This window comes from Dermacentor silvarum, chromosome 2 (assembly GCF_013339745.2).
Source record: "Dermacentor silvarum isolate Dsil-2018 chromosome 2, BIME_Dsil_1.4, whole genome shotgun sequence".
NCBI lineage: Eukaryota > Metazoa > Arthropoda > Arachnida > Ixodida > Ixodidae > Dermacentor > Dermacentor silvarum.
The window spans coordinates 27,977,637-27,998,395 of NC_051155.1; the positions used below are offsets into that span (position 1 = coordinate 27,977,637).

At 46.1% G+C, this 20,759-nt stretch overlaps 1 protein-coding gene across 1 annotated transcript in view; it reads left to right on the forward strand.

The window, feature by feature from the left end:
• The window catches only part of LOC119441382 (nodal modulator 2-like), a 94,183-nt gene that overhangs the window by 40,678 nt on the left and 32,746 nt on the right, over positions 1-20,759 (forward strand). The window contains exons 6-7 of the mRNA XM_037705993.2: positions 8,218-8,656; positions 12,270-12,577. Of these exons, the coding sequence (XP_037561921.1) occupies positions 8,218-8,656; positions 12,270-12,577 (747 nt within the window). The remainder of the gene's footprint in view (positions 1-8,217; positions 8,657-12,269; positions 12,578-20,759) is intronic.

Consider the following 20,759-nt stretch of genomic DNA (forward strand, 5'->3'; position numbering starts at 1 on the left):
GCACAGTAGAGCACATTAGGTCAGGTACTGGGTCCCCAGAACTTGTCAGCAATGATATTCCAGTTTTATGGCTATTTCCTCGTATAGTTTCCCAGAAGTGCTTTGGATTAGTCTTTAATAAATTTGGAAGGGTACAATTAAGGAATGAAAACTTGGCTGACCTTAGGGCCCTAAGATATGAACTTGCTGCGTTTTTATACGCTAGCCAATGTGTCTGTTTTGAGGAATGTTTCGCTGTACGGAATAAACGTTTTTTCTTGTTCGATAACCTATTCAAATATGTGCTGTACCATGGTGCTTTATTGTTAGCGTAGACGGATCGAAAGGGCACGTGTTTGGTGATTAGCTCACTGATTTTATTTTTGAAAATAGACCAGTTAGTTTCTACGGAGCGTTTCAGATGAAGTGGTAGGAAAGTATCCAGAAATATGCACAGTTCTTTGTTGATGGCTTGATAGTTAGCTTTTTTATAATCTCGGAACTTTTTCCGCTGTCGGCATGCTAGTTGCATTTATAGTATATGTATAGTACATGTATAGTATACTATATGGTACTTTGTGTGAGCTGCATCGGGCCAGCACGTCACACCCGTGTATAGTAGTCAGAACACCGCACCATCGAAGGAGCTGAAGTGCAACGCGAAACCTTTTAATTCGAACAATTTTTTTTTAATCGCATGGGGCACATAGTGCAATTCAGTCTGTTCAGGGGGATTACCTAAAGACTAAAGTCGCTTATTTCTGGGCAAACCAGATATTTGGACCCTCGGTTATTCAGACGTTTTGGCGGTCCTCGTCGAGTCAAAATTATCGGTCAGAGACTGTATACAGTTTTTCACAAAAGCAGACATTACTTGCACAACAAATAACATTGTCCAGGTGACTAACGAAAAAAATTTTCACACATTGAATTATAGTAATTATGCTCTTAGGACACATATTTCAATAGGGAAATTGAGGCCAAGCAATAGTGAAGTCATGTCTCTTTACCAGAAGTCATGTCTCTTTAGCCACTTTCGAAATATCCGTTCCCAAAATCTTCTAAAAAAATGTGTTGGCATTCCAGTTTAGATTGTGCCAAACTGTTCGACGCACGCTTTTGGGAAACTATGAACTGGAAGGCCAGTGTATTTCATAGTGTGCTTTAAGGTTGGATATCTCGAAAGTGACCTTACGAGTTCTGCTAAGCAAACAATACTTCACCATAGCTCTACCTCAATTTTGTAATTGCAATATGTGCCCTAAGGTAAAAAATTAAAAAAAGGTAATTAGTAAATCTTTTTGATTAGCCATCTGGACCTGGTGATTTGTAAAGCAAGTAATTTTTGGTTCCTCTAGAAATGCACCTGAAAAGGCAGAAAAATGGTATCTGTTATGGGTAACATTTTTATTTAATCTGTTTGATTATATAAAAATGCAGGCAGTATGTCACCCTAGCTTAGCTCTGAACAAGCTTAAAGCCAATTTGAATATAGGTAATTATGAGTTAAAAAGCACTAAACCTAACCTAAAAGAAAACATTTAGAATTTAAAACAGTTTCTTGCAATTTACACAGAGAGAAGCATGTAACATGGTATGCACACTTGTGACCGTGGACTCATCAGTGCAGCGCAAGGTGCATTCCGCGATTCCTTAATTCATATTTTCCTACAAACTGGAATAGCCAACTAGCACATCTCTTTAGCAAACAAAGCTTAACTTCTTATTGCTCAAATAACTGTGCACATGACATGATTCTGCAGCCACTCATGTCCAGTCCATTGTTTCAATGTGTTGCATACTTTTGTGCCATAAACGGCAAGAGCGCCAGTGCAACAATGGGGACAAATTACAGCAAATAATTGAGGACCTTAATCGAGAAAGTGTAAGAGTGGTGTTGAAGATTAATATACACAAGACAAAGATAATGCTCAATAGCCTGGCAAGGGAACAAGAATTCAGGATCACCAGTCAGCCTCCAGAGTCTGTAAAGGAGTATGTTTATCTAGGTCAATTACTCACATGGGACCCTGATCGTGAGAAGGAAAGTTACAGAAGAATAAAATTGGGTTGGAGTGCATACGGCAGGCATTGCCAATTCATGACTGGGAGCTTACCACTGTCGTTGATAAGAAAAGTGTACAATCATTGCATTCTAGCGGTGATATAAGGCAGAAACTTGGAGGTTAACAATAACACTTGAGAACAAGTTAAGGACCGCACAAAGAGCGATAGATCGAAACATGTTAGGCCTAACGTTAAGAGACGGGAAGAGAGCGGTGTTGATCAGAGAGCAAACGGGGTTAGCTGATATTCTAGTTGACATTAAGAGAAAGAAATGAAGCTGGGCAGGCCATTTAATGCGTAGGATGGATAACCGGCGGACCAATAGAATTACAGAATGGATACCAAGATAAGGGAAGCGCAGTCGAGGACGGCAGAAGACTAGGTGGGATGATGAAGTTAGGAAATTTGCAGGCACAAGTTGGAATCAGCTAGCGAACGACAGGGGGAATTGGAGATCACTGGGAGAGGCCTTCGTCCTGCAGTGGACATAAATATAGGCTGATGATAATGACAGTCGGACCTGAATTTATCGAATTCGAAGGGGATCGCAAAATAATTCTATATATAAAATAAAAATTTTGTTTAAAAATGTTGAAGGGGATTATACAGGTGTTCGTTATACACAGTAATTTGTTATGTCGGGGTTCGACTGGAGCACCGAATGCGTCGACGGGCGGCAGCGTTTCTGCACTGTGATAAGATAGTGTGTTTTACACTGTGCTAAAAATGATGTGACTCGTAGACGTCGATGCATCTTGCACTAGTCACATGAAAGATAGTGTGCTTGGCACTGCGCCAAGATTGCCGTTGCTCGAAGACACCAAGCATCTTGGGCTAGTCGCACAAAAAATATCATGCTTGGCACTGTGCCAAGAATGCCATCGCTCCTACAGTAAAACCTCGATAATTCGAAGGCCGCCGGACCATGAAAATTCTTCGAATTAAGCGGATTTTCGAATTAACCGAAATGAATAATAAAAAAAGAAAACAAGCAAGGACTTGCCGCAAAAAGAAATCACCTTTATTTTCCATGTCCGAGAAAAATTACTCAAAGTAATCACCGATGCGGGATTACTTGGTGCGCTGGTTCGCCGCCCCTAGTGCCATGCGGTCACCGTTGGCGGAGATCGTCAACGCGGTGACGTTCGTGTCGACTGTACACAGAGACGACGTCATTGCTGCGCAAATCCAAGCAAGTCGATCCCCTCCATGCGTAGTATGAGGCAGGGCATTATTAGAGATTTTTTTTTAAGCCGCACTATAACTTTTTTTTTCGGCCGAACGAGTTTTCCGGACTATTTTTCAGTCCCCACGAGCTTGGAAAATCGGTTGGCGACTGTATGGAGCGCCCTAACCTAACCGCCGCACGTTGCTACTAGCCAGCTGGCTCAAAAAACGTAGCATACAAATATCACCCGCACTGCACTCAACAAAGTTGCGGATGATGTTCACGGAATCAATAACTGCCGCGAAAGCGGGCGTGGTGGTGCTTGACTCCAAAAATTTGGACTTGCTGGATATTCCGGACTTCAAAAATGCACCATCAGGGTTCCCATTGAGTTCATGCACTTTCGCACCCAATTTTTCGGACGAATTGAGACCCCAAAGTTCGATTTTGCGGACTAAATCGCTCTTTCCGAGCCGCGCTACCCAATCTTGGAGGCCGCCATGTTGGATTTTGCACTGGCTTGAATTCCAGTGGCTCACTGTATAGACGTTTTCACGAGGGCGCTCCCGACGGTCTGGCGTGGAGAGTATGTGTCAGTGTTGCCTGTTCGGTCTGGACTGTGAGCTTGCCTTGCGCTTGCATTGCGGAGTGGTAGCTTTCCTTTGATGTTTCCGTTTATTTTTGTCACGAAGGACTTACGCTCGTAAATAATGGCATAAATCATCAAAAGGCTACAGGCCAGCACTGTGCAGTTTATGGGTGCACAAACAACCAGCGGAAAATAACGATTTTGGGGACTAAGTGTGTCCACAACACAACACTCCGCGAGACCACTGCCGCGATGTGGTATGTTCACGCTTCGCCGGTTTCCTGCATCACCTGAGGACTTGGCATTTCAGTCTAATGTGAACCAATGCACACATCAGTAAAATAACGCATTTTGGTAAACTCTTTTCGGCACATTTCCCAACAGGTTGCGAGAATTGTCAGCTCTTCGATGCAACATTTTCTCGTATGTAGTGGCAGAGGCTATATTTGTTATTCTTTCAAACACGACTTCATTCCAGTGCCTAATACAGGGATCACACGGCGCACTTTTGATCGTGATCGAGCCCGATATGGGTCGAATTTCTTGGTCGCGATTGGCTTCTTTGCTCAATCTGCAGAACGGAGCCAATCGCAGTAGAACATTCCGATCCAGATCGGTCTCGATCGCTATCAAAAGTGGCCGTGTGACACCGGTATAAGACAAATTGGAGCACTCTGCGAGAGAACTAGTCGGTAAATACACTTCGCAACGATCTGGAAAAATCGTGTCCTATGGAAGATGTATGCAGACTCTGTGTCCACCAAAACATAGTCTCTGCGTTCACACGCACCCTGCGTGGCCCTGCCCATAAAGGTAATTAACTTCAACAGTGTAGTGCTGCATCGAGCTCACCCATCTTTGAGCGTTGTCTATGTGCTTGGGCAGCAAGAGAATGCAAAAACTAACGTGTCAACCTCATCAGTGCGGCCTAGCGCCAGTGTTCGAGTTCGGGAACCGTAATGCGCTAACTGTGCATGGCGTAGAAACGCGCTAAATGAGCCCGCGCAAGTAAGAACGTATAAAAAAAACGATATTCGCATGGGTACGCGGACAATAGCATCATGCTTGCAAGAATAACAGTAACGAAAAAAATAAATTCGCACAGTCGATCAAGTGAAATACTTACGTGCGTGCAGAGACTGCTTCGCTGACCACTAAGCACTTTTCACTCACGGTCAGTAGTGGTTTACAGTCATATGCATATGTATTCATTCGCCAATTGTTAAGACTCGACATTACTTTATTATGAACATAGCACAGTGAGACGGTGCAAGGGAAACAAGAGAAAGAGCAGAGATGGCCCTAACGCTGCAATATTATTGGCTTATTTCGCTTCAGAGATAGCGCACACGAACAATTCTTGCCGTACGCGATATCTTCAATACAAACTTCGCGCACGATCTACGTCTAAGGTTCACCGTGAGCGAAGCTTGTTCCAAATTCAGACATTCGAAAGAAAAGCCATTCAAGGTAAACAGACGTAAAAAATAGGTAAACAAATATATCTTTATAACAAGTCATGTTATAATCCCTATTAGGATTGACAGTATCTATAAATAAATAAATACTAAAAATAAAAATCTAGCACCTGGGCTGTATCAGTCACGCAGGCATCTGTGATCACTGCCGCGCCTCGGTTCGCTGCAGGTACCGCGCTGCTCGATCGCCACGCTTTATGCTTTGACATTTGGTTATAAGCACCCTGCACCCCACCAGATCCAATAAATTTTGCATGATTGAGCTGTTCAGTTGCGTCGGAAGCGTATGGAGTAACCGCCGCATATCTACCAACCACTGACACGCGTCGTCGGGCCGCCGGCGCCTGGTTCTCTAAGCATTGCCCGACAGCTACGTACGCGCCTGCTTTCGCTAAGTGAGGCAACCCTCAATCGCGATACGTAATGGTGATCAGATTCAATCGACGATACGGTCACATGTGCCCAGCAATAACAATGAAATATACCGCTGATTAGCACGCCAGGTCTCGACGAAGCAGACGCGGCTGCCGCCGCTACCGACGAAGAAACACCACATCCACTGGCTGGGCTTGCTGTTGCCATGGCACACTACACTGAGCGCTCACGCGAGCACGTGAAACATGTAACAAGTCAAGCGGCACAAGACAAGCGAAGCGGAAGAAAACAATCGAAATAATGCGCGGCGAAGATCACACAACCGAAGTGCGGCCGGCCTGCTCTCGCAAGGCGCACAGTCCTAAAATGGCGGCGACGCTAGACGTCGCTCGTGTCGGCCAATGGCGCTGCTCAAACGTCGGTTTGTGAAAAGGTCTATAGCCTCCAAGATTGGAACGCGCGCTATCAATAGAGAGCTCGCGCAATCCTCCAGTCTCGGAGGCCAAGCCCGCTCTTCCTTGGCTGACAGCTCCAGAGTACTGCACTTTTTCTTTTTTCTTAGTAATATGCGCTCAGCACTATCGTTGTAACCATTTATTGTGGGATTTTTTTTTATTGCGACAGCAATTATATGGACACTTCAAGCGGATTTTCGCCGTCAGCGTCGCCGCCCTGAGGATCCATACAAAGTCCAAGGGCGATAAAATCATCGCCGCGCGCCCGCCGTATGTGCGAGTGACAGCGCGCGGGGGACGCGCGCTTTCATGGAGAGCGAACGCACGGTGGAGCGTAAACGTGACTTCCTCCCTCGTGCGAAAGGCCATGGGGGTATGGGGGGGGGGGGGGGGGCGACTTCTACTCTTCCCGTGTACTCTTCTAACAACTGCGTACTTAGCGCCGGAGCGGTTTCTCGCGTGCACCGTATCTTGACAGCAATCTCCAGACGGCTCTGACCTTTTGTATGCGCCGTGCTCTCGCCGCTCAGCCGCTCAGTTTCCGTTGAAGCGATAGACCGCACGAACCTTCGCTCGCTGCGGGCTGCGGCGGCCGTGCTTGCTCGTGCGCGCTGACACCACGCGCGTTAATTCAGTGAGTTTTTTTTTTTTCTCTCAAGTTTCGGTTGCTATTTTGAACGTGGCGTGTACACTGAGCAGGTGTCTCGGAGACCCATGTCTCAGTGATCGGCGCTACCTCCTGTACCTTCGCGAGAGCTAAGCGGTGCGAAGCTCGTTTCTTGGATCTCCATGGCGAACTCCGTTGGCGGAGATCGCCAACGCGGTGACGTTCGTGTCGACTGTACACGGAGACGACGTCATTGCTGCGCAAATCCAAGCAAGTCGATCCCCTCCAAGCGTAGTATGAGGCAGGGCATTATTAGAGATTTTTTTTTAAGGCGCACTATAACTTTTTTTTTTCGGCCGAACGAGTTTTCCGGACTATTTTTCAGTCCCCACGAGCTTGGAAAATCGGTTGGCGACTGTACGGAGCGCCCTAACATAACCGCCGCACGTTGCTACTAGCCGGAAACTTCGAATTAACCGAATAGAGCCGCGCGGGCCATTCAAATTATCCGGTAGAATTTGCATTGAGAATGACGGGACCGCTCAAATTCTTCGAATTAACCGAAATTTCGAATTAACCGAGTTCGAATTATCGAGGTTTTACTGTAGATGCTTATGCGTCTTGCCTATATATAGTCGCGTGAAATTGAAGGTATCTCCAAGAACGACAATCCGAGAATATGGCACACCTTCCTTGGCCACTTGTAGACTAAAGTCGCTTATTTCTGGGCAAACCAGGTATTTGGACCCTCGGTTATTCAGACGTTTTGGCAGTCCTCGTCGAGTCAAAATTATCGGTCAGAGACTGTATACAGTTTTTCACAAAAAGCTAGGTGGGTACTGTCTTGTTTGAGACTAGACTGTGGTACTACCAAAGTAAGCTTTTGGTAGGATTATGCGAAGCTCTCAATTGTGTTTGCTACAATTGGAAAAAAACATGTGCCGTATATTCTTGACTGATCACTTTCTGGGATACTTTTGCCTGACATAACCTCCAGTGCAACACCTCAACGAACCAACAAGAATCCTGTCTGCTAGCTTATCCAGTGAATGAACACTAAAAGTGATATCCCTGAAAGTGATTGTCTGGTAATACAGGGCCTGGTGTCCTCGGCACTATGAAAAAGCCCACAGTCACATGATATGAAGATGAATTTACTGATTTATTTGCGGTATGCTTGAGATATAAAATACATGACAGAGAGGAGTGGCAAAAATTAACAAAAATAACAAAAATTAAACACAATGTTGGAGTGGCAGCAGAGGTATAGCAAACATATTTTACTGTTTATTGCAAATACCGTAAATGTAATGTGTAAGGTCACAGCAAAATGTTCATCAGAGCACTTTTGAAAGAGGTGGTGTCACCTATGCGTGTTAACGTGTTAAGAAAACAGTGAGCCAGAAACACATAATTGTCACATCTGCAGACAAGCCCAGAGTTTTATTATTTCACACGGATGCAGCTTATCTCCTTTCTGTGATTCTTTTTTTTTCCAGGCACACTGTGGGTGGTGTGGTAATTGCCGAGGAGAATGTCACTGACCTAGTTGTGATGGCCACGCTGTCTGGAGCCTCTGCACCTGTCCGAGTGGTGCCTTCTGCGCCCGTCAAGCAGGCTGGGGACAAGTTCCTCTACCGGTTCAGCATGATGCTTGCACCATCAGTGTCGGTGGAACTTGTACCACGGTCAGGGCGCCTGCTGTTTAGTCCACCAACGTCGCGCATTTCTGTTGGTAACGACTGTGCTGATGAAGCCGCCCGCTTCGAAGGGCGCATTGGCCTCTTTGTGGATGGTCGTGTGAACCCGCCACTGGGAGGTGTGCGGGTCGTGGTTCGGGACCTGGCAGGCCAGCGCCCCGAAGTGGAGACCGAATCTGATGCAAATGGTCGATTTCTGGTAGGGCCACTCGACTCCGAGTCCAAGTATGATGTTCAGGTAGGTGTGCAATATAGTTTGGAGCTTTCTCCTTCCACACGGCATGAGCCGTGACCGTTTGGTCTAGTAGGAGTGCAAAGACGAACCCAATTTGCACTTACACTATTTGCCAGCTAGTTACCCCCAACTTGAGAATTGCTTTTGCGGCTTTCAGTCTAGCCTGCATATGTAGTCTCTAGCTGGATTGTCAGTAATGACACCTGGTGTAAACATGCAAACAGAAAGCTTTCCAGAGCAACTTGCCACCCAACGGTACGCTAGCTGTCAACAAATTTTTGTCACATGACCATGTTAAAGGGAGCAACACAATTTTTATAGTACCTATTCACTTTTATGGAACAGAAAGCTTACCGTCCAGAGTGCTCAATTCTCATCCGGTTATGCGGAAAGTGTTAAAAATTTTTCATTTGAATTTTTCCATTTGTAAAACATGATTGTGTTTATGTAGCCGTATACTGGAAACAGCGATAAGTGAGCATAATAGCAATTGTACGCTGGCACGAGAGAAAAGTTGTAAGTGCAGCCCGACCATATGAAATTAATCTTTTGTTTATCAAGGCTATCTTCATGCATCCTGAATTGTTGGATTATTTCTACGATAATATCTGCGATCATACCTGGACCAAGATGAAAAAAAGCGGCGGAACTTACCTCCCGATGACTGTCGACGGCAATGCGTTAAGCATTGAATCAATATAGCGACACAACGTATTACCACCGTAGAAACGAGTTATGTATCGGCCGTGTGCTGCAGTGCGATTCATATTTCGTGCTTCCCCAACAACACCCGCCTCCGCTATGCGTGCGCATGGCCACTGATATGCATGGCACAGTCAATGCGTGCCAATGTTGAGAAACGCGTCATGCAGCAATTGGGATCCTCTCTTGTGCTTCTTTCTGGACACGCTGCACCAGCTAGCGGCGCTGCTGAGAAGTGCACGCGTGGTCTCCGAGACGAGAAGCGTGGCACGTCGGTGCCTGGGAATGCTAAGAATTGTTCCCTGGCTTGCCGCACAACCAGTGACACATACTCGGTGACCCAAGTTGGTGAGAGGTTCAACGAAGAGCGGCACTTACCGAGTGCATTCATGGCGCTGCTCGCTTAAGCGTTGACGTGAAAAGCGTTCATTGAAAAGCAGCACATACCCAGTGCATTTGTGGCCCAGCCATCTAATGCATCACTTTGCTGTCCTTGAGGAAACCTTGTGACGTGTGTTCGATTCCGCTCAACGTCAGATAAACTTAAGGGATCTTTTTCGTCGTTGTGGAGTGGCAGATTCTGAGTGGCACATACCGAGTTACCCAAGCTGGTGTCAAAGACGTCCATTGAAGAGCGGCACACAACTACTGGCACATAACCAGAGACCCAAGTTGCCATCAAAGTTGTTCATTGAATACCAGCACAGACCGAGTGGCACATACCCACCGCTCCAAGTCGGCACCAAAGTTTGGATACGGGTACCTACCCAGTCCCATATCTACAGTGTGACCCATGTAGGTGTGAAAGAGGTTCATTGAAAAGTGGCACGTATGTCCACACCGCCACATACTGAGTGACCCAAGTTGGTCCGGCGGTTGGCGAACCCCGTTCCTTCAGCACAGCAGCCCGGTGCGCTACTCATTCGAACAAGGACTACTCAGGAACCCAGGTAGGCGGGAAGACGGTTAGAGACAAACATACAAACACGCACAGATATGTACATAGATACATAGCCCCCAGAAAGTGTGTGAAGTTCCCTGATGATGTCAACGCATTAAAGAGCTCCGAAAGTTGAGGGGAAATTCAAAGCCAACAACAGGAGTGGGAATCTTATCTAAAACTGCGAAGGCCTGCCAGTAAACCTATTATCAAGGGTGTTCGAATACTGGAATATTCGATTTTGTATCGAATAGTTAACGTACAAATAATTTGATTCTGAATCAAATATCTAGTATTAGATTTTCAAATATTAAATTTTTTGAATAATCAGTACCCATAATGAATAACCTGACTGTGGTCGGTGCCTTGACGTGCGCAGCGTTCTATATCTATTGGCACAAGGTTTGACCAGGTCGACTGGACCGAAAGAAGCGATTAACGGTATGCGAATGGATAAAACAACAACAGGAGCACGTGTGGAAAGCACGGAAGCATGTGTAAAGAGCCAATCGATTAGCGACCGAAAGGCATGCTGATGGTATCAGATACGCGAATTCAGTGTTCACGCATGCAGATTCCCACAGTTATAGTAGCAGCTTTCTGCCCACATGCAAGCACACATGCAAGCTTGGCACGCATGTTCATGGCAGTTGCCGGCTGGTTGACCGCCAACCTGGATGCTAGTCGGTCAGTATAACGCACACGTCCTCTGATGGGCCACCCGTAGGAACATATTAGCGACAAGCTTTCCGCGACAGTTTGCGGCCCGTTAACACATCGGCCGATAGTGAATTTTTGTCACGGCCACACTGTCTAGCCCGTTAAGCCTAATTGAAGATGCATGTCCAGGTGTCGGCTACTAAAGTTAGTTTCATACCAAATCAATGCCGATCTATTCACAGCAGTCGCACAGCAGGACTTTGCTCACACAAGTAGGGCCTCCCAATTTGAGAATGTTTACGTCTGTGCCGATGACCGCACGGAGCGGTGCCAAGTGACGTGGTACACATTCCCCGCTCTTGTCTGTCGTGCAGATTGGCCTTAACGAGCTGATTATAATGAACAGAAAACACCTGCCATAAAGATGGAAAATACCTCTTGTTTTCTTGAAGAAAACTGGAAAGCAAGACTTTCTGAGCTATAGAAGATTACCATTAAGCACAATATGGCCCATTGTTAAACCACAAACCACATTGGTATTTAGGACAACTTCGCTATTTCTAAGCTTCAGAGAGAAAAAGGCACTTGATTCTATTTGACAGACATTCTAGTGATAAAAAATATTTTACAGACGTTCGTATTTGAACCTGAGTTGTTATCAGTGCTCACATACTAATTTGGTGTCCAAAGATTCAAGCACAATGCTAAACCTGGCTGTGATTGTCAAATACAAAACAATAATAAAATATAACAAATGCATTCTTAGACACAAAGTATGCTATATTTAATAGCAGCTTACTTATGTACCTCAATCTGTGATCACCTGATGGGGCTACAGCGTTGCTAGGAAGTTTTGCTTTAGAGTGTCACAACTGTCAGTGCCCATTTAAAATTATAACTACTATTTAACCTGCAAACATCCTGTTTGATTCTGCCAATATAAAGTATAGCATTCCATTTCCATTTCCAGCAAAATTTTATGACATGTTTTTATAACACGTCGTGCCTTACCTGTGCTCTTTCATCGAGTTGTTTACTGAAAGGTATGTCTTGGTGCAAAATAAACAGATATTTTTTCAGTGGTTGAAAGGTACTCTGAAAGCTGAGAAATCATCCCATGAAGGAACAGTGAAGACACAGGTGATAGCACGAATACTTGTAGGAACTTTGGCAATCATCGTGATATTCGCGACAGTGCATGTGCAAATAATGTCTGTGTGCCGGTGTAATCTGGTTTAGCTTTTACCTTCACTGCCCCTTCAATACGATTTCACACAAGAAATCATTGTAACGAAATCTGTCCTCATCGTGCAGGCAAGCAAGGATGGCTACGTGTTGCGCCCACTGGACAAGCTCGGCCATTTTGAGGCCTTCAAGTATGCTGAGGTGAAGGTGTCTGTTTCGGAGGCTGGTGGGCAGCCCCTGGCGGGCGTCTTGGTCTCCCTGAGCGGGGCCGCCGACTACCGCAACCACAGCCGCACGCGCGAGGACGGCCGGCTCCGATTCCCCAACCTGAGCCCCGGCAATTACTTCCTGCGGCCCATGATGAAGGAGTACCGTTTCTCGCCGGCCTCCAAGATGCTCACCGTTGGGGAGGGTGCCACTGTTGAACTGGACATCACGTGAGTTGCACATACTGCTTTCAATGGGCGGATTCCGTGTCACCTCTCCTGCCTCCCAGCAATACCTTTCGGAGCACGTCAGCATCAAAAGAAGGAGAAAGTAAATGTGGGAATATCTGTGCATCAGTGCCGTTGCTTTCTTATTGTAACACGGCCAGGAATAGCAAACCTTCTGTTTTTATCCAAATACTGACACAAAATTTGTCTCTTTATTTTTTTATTGCACAGCTGTTGACCCAGTAATTACACTATGAAGTCTCAATTCCTTGAGAGTGCAACATATAATTAATTACGTTACCTTTTGATTAGATGGGCCAATTAGATGGGCCAATTAGATGGGCCAATTAGATGGGCCAATTGGTCAACTTTCAGCAAGATGGTCATTGTATAGCCTTTAAGCACTGCATTAGGCAGACTGGCAGGCTCTTAAGTTCCTTGTGGCACCATGTGGCTGCCACCTCCACTTTTTATGACATGAATAGTCTCCTTTCTCACATCTGAAGTTGCGCTGCACTTGGCAGGCGTTTTAAAATTAAAAAAAAATTTGGTAGCATCTGGGGTTTATGGGGATCGAAGCGCCTTTCCGTGCCTCGTCTCCCAGCTCGCGCGTGGCGCTTAGCTCGTTCTCCAGGAACCGCTGCCTTACCGGCAACATGGCAGACATGGCTAGCGCGCTGGAGCTACTTTCCCGCGCGAGCTGTGCTTCTCCCCCCTGGGATTGGACTTGCCCCACGAGAACACATCACCGGGACGCGCCCTGATTGGCCTCCCGAGTGGTGGCCCTGGGCACCCTCTCCGCCCAAGCTCTCGTCCACTGATCGCTTCCTTGCCGCGGCAGATGCTCACAGGCCCGCAACGAGGTGGTTACATGAGACCTTTGTTCTCGCGACTCCTTGTTCTCGCGCTTGGTGGACCGCTTTCTCCCACTAGCAGGTAGCTGGACTTCATTCCCTACCATGCCGGTGAATTGAGAAATGTAGCTTTGGTGCGAGGGCGCACATCGAAGCGGTGACAGGCCCATGTGGCCTAGTATACCCTCTTATGCGTTGCCTCAGCCTGGCAAACGCCCTTTTTTGGGCAGTCAGCCAGGCGGGCAACTTTTTTGGCACGCTGGCTATGCCGGGGGGCTTTCCTGTCCTTTCCCTTGTATTGTCAAGTCTTCTTCCTGTGCCTGGCTCCACTGTGCCACCAGTCTTCCTGACCACGAAGCCGGCTGTCCCTGGTCCTACCATGCCAGTCTGTTGCTGACCTCAAGGCCTGCTGCTTTTGGTCCTTCCGCCATGACTGACTCCTGCCTTGGGGGCCCCGAACTCGTGCCAGCCTTGCCTCCTGTTGCCTAGGCTGCCGCCTGCTGTGGCCAGTCCGCCCAATCAAGCGCTGACCCCTGGCCGAGGATGGTCACTCTGGCTTCCACTGCTGACCTGGCTGCCGGTCATCCCGGCCTGCTGTTCCTGCTAGCGCGCATTCCGGTGAGCCCTGTGACCTCCGTGGTGGCTGCTTTGCCAAAATGGCAGCCACGCCGTGCGCATTCCTGGCAGCTCGTGTCCGATGGACCTCAAGCGTTGCTGGCTGAACCATGGTGCTGCCCCACCCCGTCCATCCTGGGCTGCCAACCCTTCCTCCTGGCAGTGGGTCCTTCCATTGCGTGGAACTTTGGTAGCCAAGGCAGGCCCCTGACGGCGTATCAAGAGAAAGCGACGTCTTCACCTTTTTGGACTGCTGGGGCTCCTTCTACCGGACCTGGTCCTGATGAAGACGACGACACCCTCTTGGACTTGTCCCAGTTGGCTTAGCCCTCTTTGGCTGAGTCAACCTTGCCACTTGGCCTCGGTCAGCCACCTTTGGAGGCTGGCCTTGGTCTTTAGGAGGGGGGAATGTGGGGATCAAGGCGCCTTCCCGCACCTCGTCCCCCAGCTCACGCGTGGCGCTTAGCTCGTTCTCCGGGAACCGCCGCCGTACCGGCAACATGGCAGACATGGCTAGCGCGCTGGAGCTACTTTCCCGGGCAAACAGTGCTTCTTCCCCACCCCAGGATTGGACTTGCCCCGTGAGAGCATGTCACTGGGACGCGCCCTGATTGGCCTCCCGAGTGGCGGCCCTCGGCACCCTCTCCACCCGAACTCTCCGCTGAGTGCTTCTTCGCCGCGGCAGATGCTCACAGGCCTGCAACGAGGTGGTTACATGAGACCTTTGTTCTCACGACTCCTCGTTCTCGTGCTTGGCGGACCGCTACCCGGTTAGTCCTAGCGCAGCGGGGCGCGCATACTCGATCGGTCTTGCGGTGAGCGTTGGCTCGTAAGCGCCGTGACTGTCGCACTATGCTGCATCTTGGGTGAATAAATCCGTGTTTCTTGGCGATCTGACTCCGGAGCCTTTTCTGCACCGTGTCGGAGAGTCGACGAACCCTGCCGTAGCACCTTTGTGCATTGCAGAGTGGAGGAGCGTCGTGCCCTTTCCTGACAGTCGCTCGTAGGGTAAGCCCTGTGCAAACCCATCTCCAGAGGTTTTACATGCCAAAAGCACAATATGATTATGAGGCACACCATTGTGGGGGACTCCAGATTACTTTTGACCACCTGGAGTTCTTTAACGTTCGCCTAAATCTAAGTACACAAGCATTATTGGATTTCGATTCATCAAAATGCGGGTGCCTTAGCCGGGATCAAACCCACAACCTCAAGCTGAGCAGTGAAATGCCATAGCCACTGAGTTACTTGGTGAATGGTGCGCATTTTGAGTGGGTTCTACAAAAGGAGCTGCAATTATTTGTGGCGCTTTCTATGAATTAAGGTTTTGTAATATGGAGTTGACAGCTACCGAAAGAAGCACAAGTGTACGAACAGCGCAACACGAAATTTTCGAATTGGTACCCCTTTGTGCTTTCTAACTTAAAATAATAGTACAACAACGTTCTGGATCTGCCTCAGGTTCCGCAAGGCCTTAGAGAATGTGATTTTCCACGGTTGCGGCAGTGTGTCACATCATAATCTCAAAAGCCAAGGCTTTTGGGAGACAATGCACTGTAACGGGGCCATTTATCGTCAGACAAGAATAATGTTCTCAGAAATAGCTCAAATGGAAGGAAGGAGTTTGAATGTCAGAGGTGTGTACAACCAAGAGCCAATGCCATTTGATATCAGCCTATACAGAGTCACAGGTGCGAGACAGTGGGTGCTGGAAGCAATGGGTGATTAAGTGTTGTTTTCCCGACAACATTTATTTGCCGATTCACTTCAGTCTAGATTCACTTCAGTCTAGCGTTTCATACTACAATACTACAGAAAAGTGTGCCATTGTTGTCTATGTGCACAGTGTTTAATATGGCTGCTCAACCTTGAATTCTTGTGGCACTATTGTTCTTGAGGATTTAAACTAATCAAAAGACAAAGGACAGAGAAGAGACGTGGCAAAAACAATGATTATTGTTCTTGAGGCTCATTTATCACATTGAATTCGTTGTGTGCCAACAACTAGTATTGTTTATTGTGTACTTTATACGATTCAGGGGTTCTTAGAGCATTATTAACAGTAGTAGTTTGCATGTAAAGCACACCTGCTCGAAAGAAGTGTTGAAATGGAATGCAACCAACTGAACCACAAGAAACAAAAGAAACTGTAGTGTGCTTTGTAAATAAATTTATGCCAAACATTAGGAAAATAAGTTCATGCGCTACCTATGATTCCTGCAATGGTTGAATGATTGCATTGCCAGATTTCTAGTGATCCCAGTAAGAAACACTATGCCTTGCAGGCATAGCTGGGCACCAGTGCAGGTTGCTTGTTTCAAGTATATGGGACATGGGCGCATACACATCTGTATGCTTTCAATGTTTATTCCCACAGGAGGTCTAGGAAAAACAATACTGCTGACAGTCCTAATAGTGAAATAAAATGAACACTTGCCAATGGAAATACATGTAATGGAAAATAAAATAAAACTTGACGTTTCAAGTCCCATACGGGACCCTAGATCACAATTTTATTTTCCATTACATGTATTTTCATTGGCAAGTGTTTGTTTTATTTCACTATGCTCATTCCTCGCCAGACATGTTTCCATCGAACAGTCCTAATGATGCACATTGGGCAAACATGGGAAATAGCTGTCACAAGTCTACCACTATCACTTTTTTTTTCTATTTTGTGCCCCGTCAGCATTCAGAAAAGCAGCCTTTTAACGACAATACTGTGTAGTACACAACGGACTGATAATTGGCTAAAGTGGAAAGTGGCCTAGTGAGAAATAAATAATTGTGCTTTGTATTCATAGAATCACACACGTTAATAAAGGGATACTAAAGAGAAGAATTATTTCATCATCATCATCATCATTTGATAACCCTTACTTTCAGGGTATTACATAAGGGGGGGGGGGGGGGGCAAAAACAGAAATACAGAGCAGTCATGATATCAAAAAATTGTATGAACGCTAAATCTAGGAAAAACGAAAAATAAACATATATATACATAAATAAATAAAAATACAGCAATAGTAGTAAGACGTGGCACAGGTGTAAGCAAGTTGATTAGGTTTGATAATGGGTTGTCAGTAACTGCTTGAATTTCGAGCTATCATGCTCAATAACTATTGATTGTGGCAGTTCGTTCCAGTGCTCTATTGTGATGGGCAGGAAAGATTTATGAAATGCGGTGGTAGTTCCATGAAGACGTTGTATACTTAAGCTGTTGAAAAGTCGACGAGAAGTGCGGTGAGGAGGAAGAAGAAGTGTATTACGCAACTGGGCAAAATAGTAGTAGATTTTGTGAAAAAGACACAGTTGTGCAATTGTGCGGCGAGCTGACAAAGACTGGAGATTAAGAGAAGATTTAATGCTACTGATGCTTGTGTTCCAATCGTATTGTGAAGCTATAAATCGCGCAGCCCGATTCTGTACAGATTCTAATGCGTTAATCAAGTAAGTCTGATGAGGGCTCCAAATTGGTGAGGCATATTCGAGTTTAGTGCGGATGAATGTTTCGTAGGCAAGTTTTCGAATAGAAGCGGGTGACATTAATAGGGACCTTTTGGTTAAGCCGAGCGATCTAGAACAATCAGCCGCTAGTTGTAAGATGTGGTCAGACCAGGTGAGTTTGTTTGATATTGTGACGCCTAGGTAGCAGTATGTATCTGTGGGTGAGAGGACCGATGAATTGAGGGAATAGGGGTAAATTCTGTTGTTTCGCTGCCGAGAAATGGACATGAAATTACATTTTGAAGTGTTGAGTACCATAAGCCAGCATGAGCACCAGTTAGTTATTTTGTTGAGGTCATTTTGCAGCGACAATTGATCAGTTTCCGAGGTTATGCGCCGGTACAGGACGCAGTCATCTGCAAACAAACGCACTGAGGATGCTATGTCGTTAGGGAGGTCATTAATAAAAATTATAAACAAAAGGGGACCAAGGACCGAACCTTGAGGAACGCCAGACCTCACGGTCTTGCTAGCCAAGCTACGGTTTGTCAATGACTGTGTACTGGGACCTGTTAGTAAGAAAACAATGGATCCATGATAATATTAAAGGGTCAAGGCTGAGGCAAGAAAGCTTGGTCAATAGTCGACGATGGGATACACGATCAAATGCTTTTGAAAAGTCAAGGTAGATAACGTCTGTTTGGAAGCCGGAGTCCAGATTGAGGTGAATGTCTGTGGTGAACTCGAAAAGCTGTGTTTCACATGAAAGACCTCGCCGGAAACCATGCTGATTAGGAAAAAAGAACGAGTGGTTATCCAGATGGGAGGCTACGTGGGAGTATATAACATGCTCTAAGAGTTTGCAAGCTATGCATGTCAGAGAGATGGGGCGATAATTCGATGGATCAGAACGGCTGCCAGATTTGTGTATGGGAATGACATGGCTGATCTTCCAGTCTTCGGGAATCGAGCTGGTGGAAATGGATTGATCAAAAATAAATTGTAATATGGCACTGGAAATTGATTTAGTTCCTTTTAGGAGTTTAACAGGTATGTTATCAGGGCCAGGAGTACTTGAATAACAGGTATGTTATCAGGGCCAGGAGTACTTGAAGTCTTCAGGTTATCGATAAGTTTGGCTATACCTTCTGCTGTAATTGTTATGGGTGGCATCTGCGTGAAGTTGAGGGGAGGTAAGGGAGGTATTACTTGGTTAGGTTCTTGAGTGAAAATTGAACAAAAATAAGAATTCATGGCATCGCTGCGTTGATGAACAGGAACTTGGGAGCCATCTGGGTTGAGTAGGGTGATGTGTTGTGAGGGAGCAGATTTGTTTGTTAGTATATTCCAGAACTTTCGGGGGTTAACGCGAAGGATATTCAACAGATCCTGGTGATAAAATTTACGCTTTGTTTGTTTTAAAAGACAGGTGTACTCGCGCAAGGCCTGGAAGTAATTGTCCCACTTTTGTGAAGAGTTCACTTTTCTGGCTTCGCGGAACACGTTTCTTTTTCGTTGAAAGCTTACGTAATGTGTTTGGAAACCAAGGTTTATCAGAATTTCCGCAAATGCGCACGAGAGGCACGTACTTTTCCATCAGCAATATGATCTGTTGTTTGTACGACAGCCAGTTCTGTTCGACGGTTCTTGATTTGGCTATCCTAGTGAAGTGCTGAAGAAACGCAGCGAGTTCAACGTTAATTTGATTGAAGTTAGCTCGGTTGTAGTCCCGGATATATTTCGTTAAAGGCAGAGAGTTCGGTACCATAATTGAAAGCGAGAATAACAGTATTTTATGGTCACTTATTCCATCCATTATTTGCATTTGAGTAATTAACTTAGGATCGGAAGTCAGTACTAGGTCCAGAACGTTGTTTCCGCGAGTTGGCATGGTGACAACTTGGGTGAAGTTGAACAGTAGAGTTAGATCAAGAAATTGATTAGACAAACGTGAGCTAGTAGCAAGAATGTTCCAGTCAATATCAGGAAAGTTAAAACCGCCGCATAATACAAAATGTCTGCGCGGAAAACGGGAGTGGAAGTTGGATAGGATGGAATTAAGTTCGTTAGTGAAGGATGCGTCGCAGTTGGGTGCACGGTAGCAGCAAACTAGAATAATCGTGCATGATGCGAGGGATATCTTTAGGCAAAGAATTTCGTGGCTAGAAGTTATAGCGAGTGGAGAGCAGAGTAGGCCATGTTTCGTGAATACCAGAATTCCGCCTCCCCGCTGACCCACCCTGTCAAGCCTGAGAACGCAGTAAGGGCTATTGCTGCATAGAAGCTCCTGGTCTTTTACGCCCGGGCTTAGCCATGACTCCGTAATCATGGCGATGTCAGTATTATTGTCAGTGATAATGGCTTCTAGTGCTTCTTTTTGGGCATGTAGCTGCGGGCGTTAGTTAGCATGACGGATAGATTATGGAAAGTAGTGGCATTATTCTGACGCTGACAGGGGGGTGAAGGTTTGGGAGCGCGTGTTGCTAGCTATTGTGACGTTTCAACTACTGTGTCAGTTTCAGCGTTGTAAATGAAATGCTTGCTGCCGATTATGAGCTTATCGAAACAAATTTTAAATTGTGATTTGGTATGCTGCGCATAGGAAAAAAGTTTTTGCCGAGCAACGCGCACGCGCGCAGAGTAATCTTCCCGGATAGAAAATCCCTTGCCTTTCAACTTCCCAGCAGCAGAAAGGATGGCAGTTTTGTTCTTAAACTGCGCGAACTTAACAATGATAGGACGATTTTCAGCAGTATTAGTCAATTACCCTTCTGCATTACCAAAAAATATCCTCTCTAGCCGTGAAAGGAAGCTTGAAAGCCAGAAAACACGCAAAATGGAAACTGCGGTGGCGATGCCATTTTGAAGTTCCCGCACCAGCTTGCTGTGACGTCATGGATTTCGACAGCCTCTGCTCAGGCTTAGTTCATTTTTTATCAGCAAAGGTGGACTGCGTTGTATTATAAAGGAGCCAAATTATGACCTTGGCAAGTTTTGAGATGTTTCACTGCACTACTGTGGCCAATGCGGCGCAGATACGAGAAAATGTAGTCAAACCTTGTAAGAATGCAACGGGATATAACTGAATAAGTGAAATTCCCGTTGAAATCCCCATGGTGATTCATAGTGCATTACTTGCAATAATGGTTATAACGAAGTAATGGATAGAACAAAATAATTCTGGCTTCCCCTTAAACTGTGTTATAACAAGGTTTTATTGTACATTGAAATCCGTGACATCCGACTGATGTAGGGGTTTCAGGGTGAAA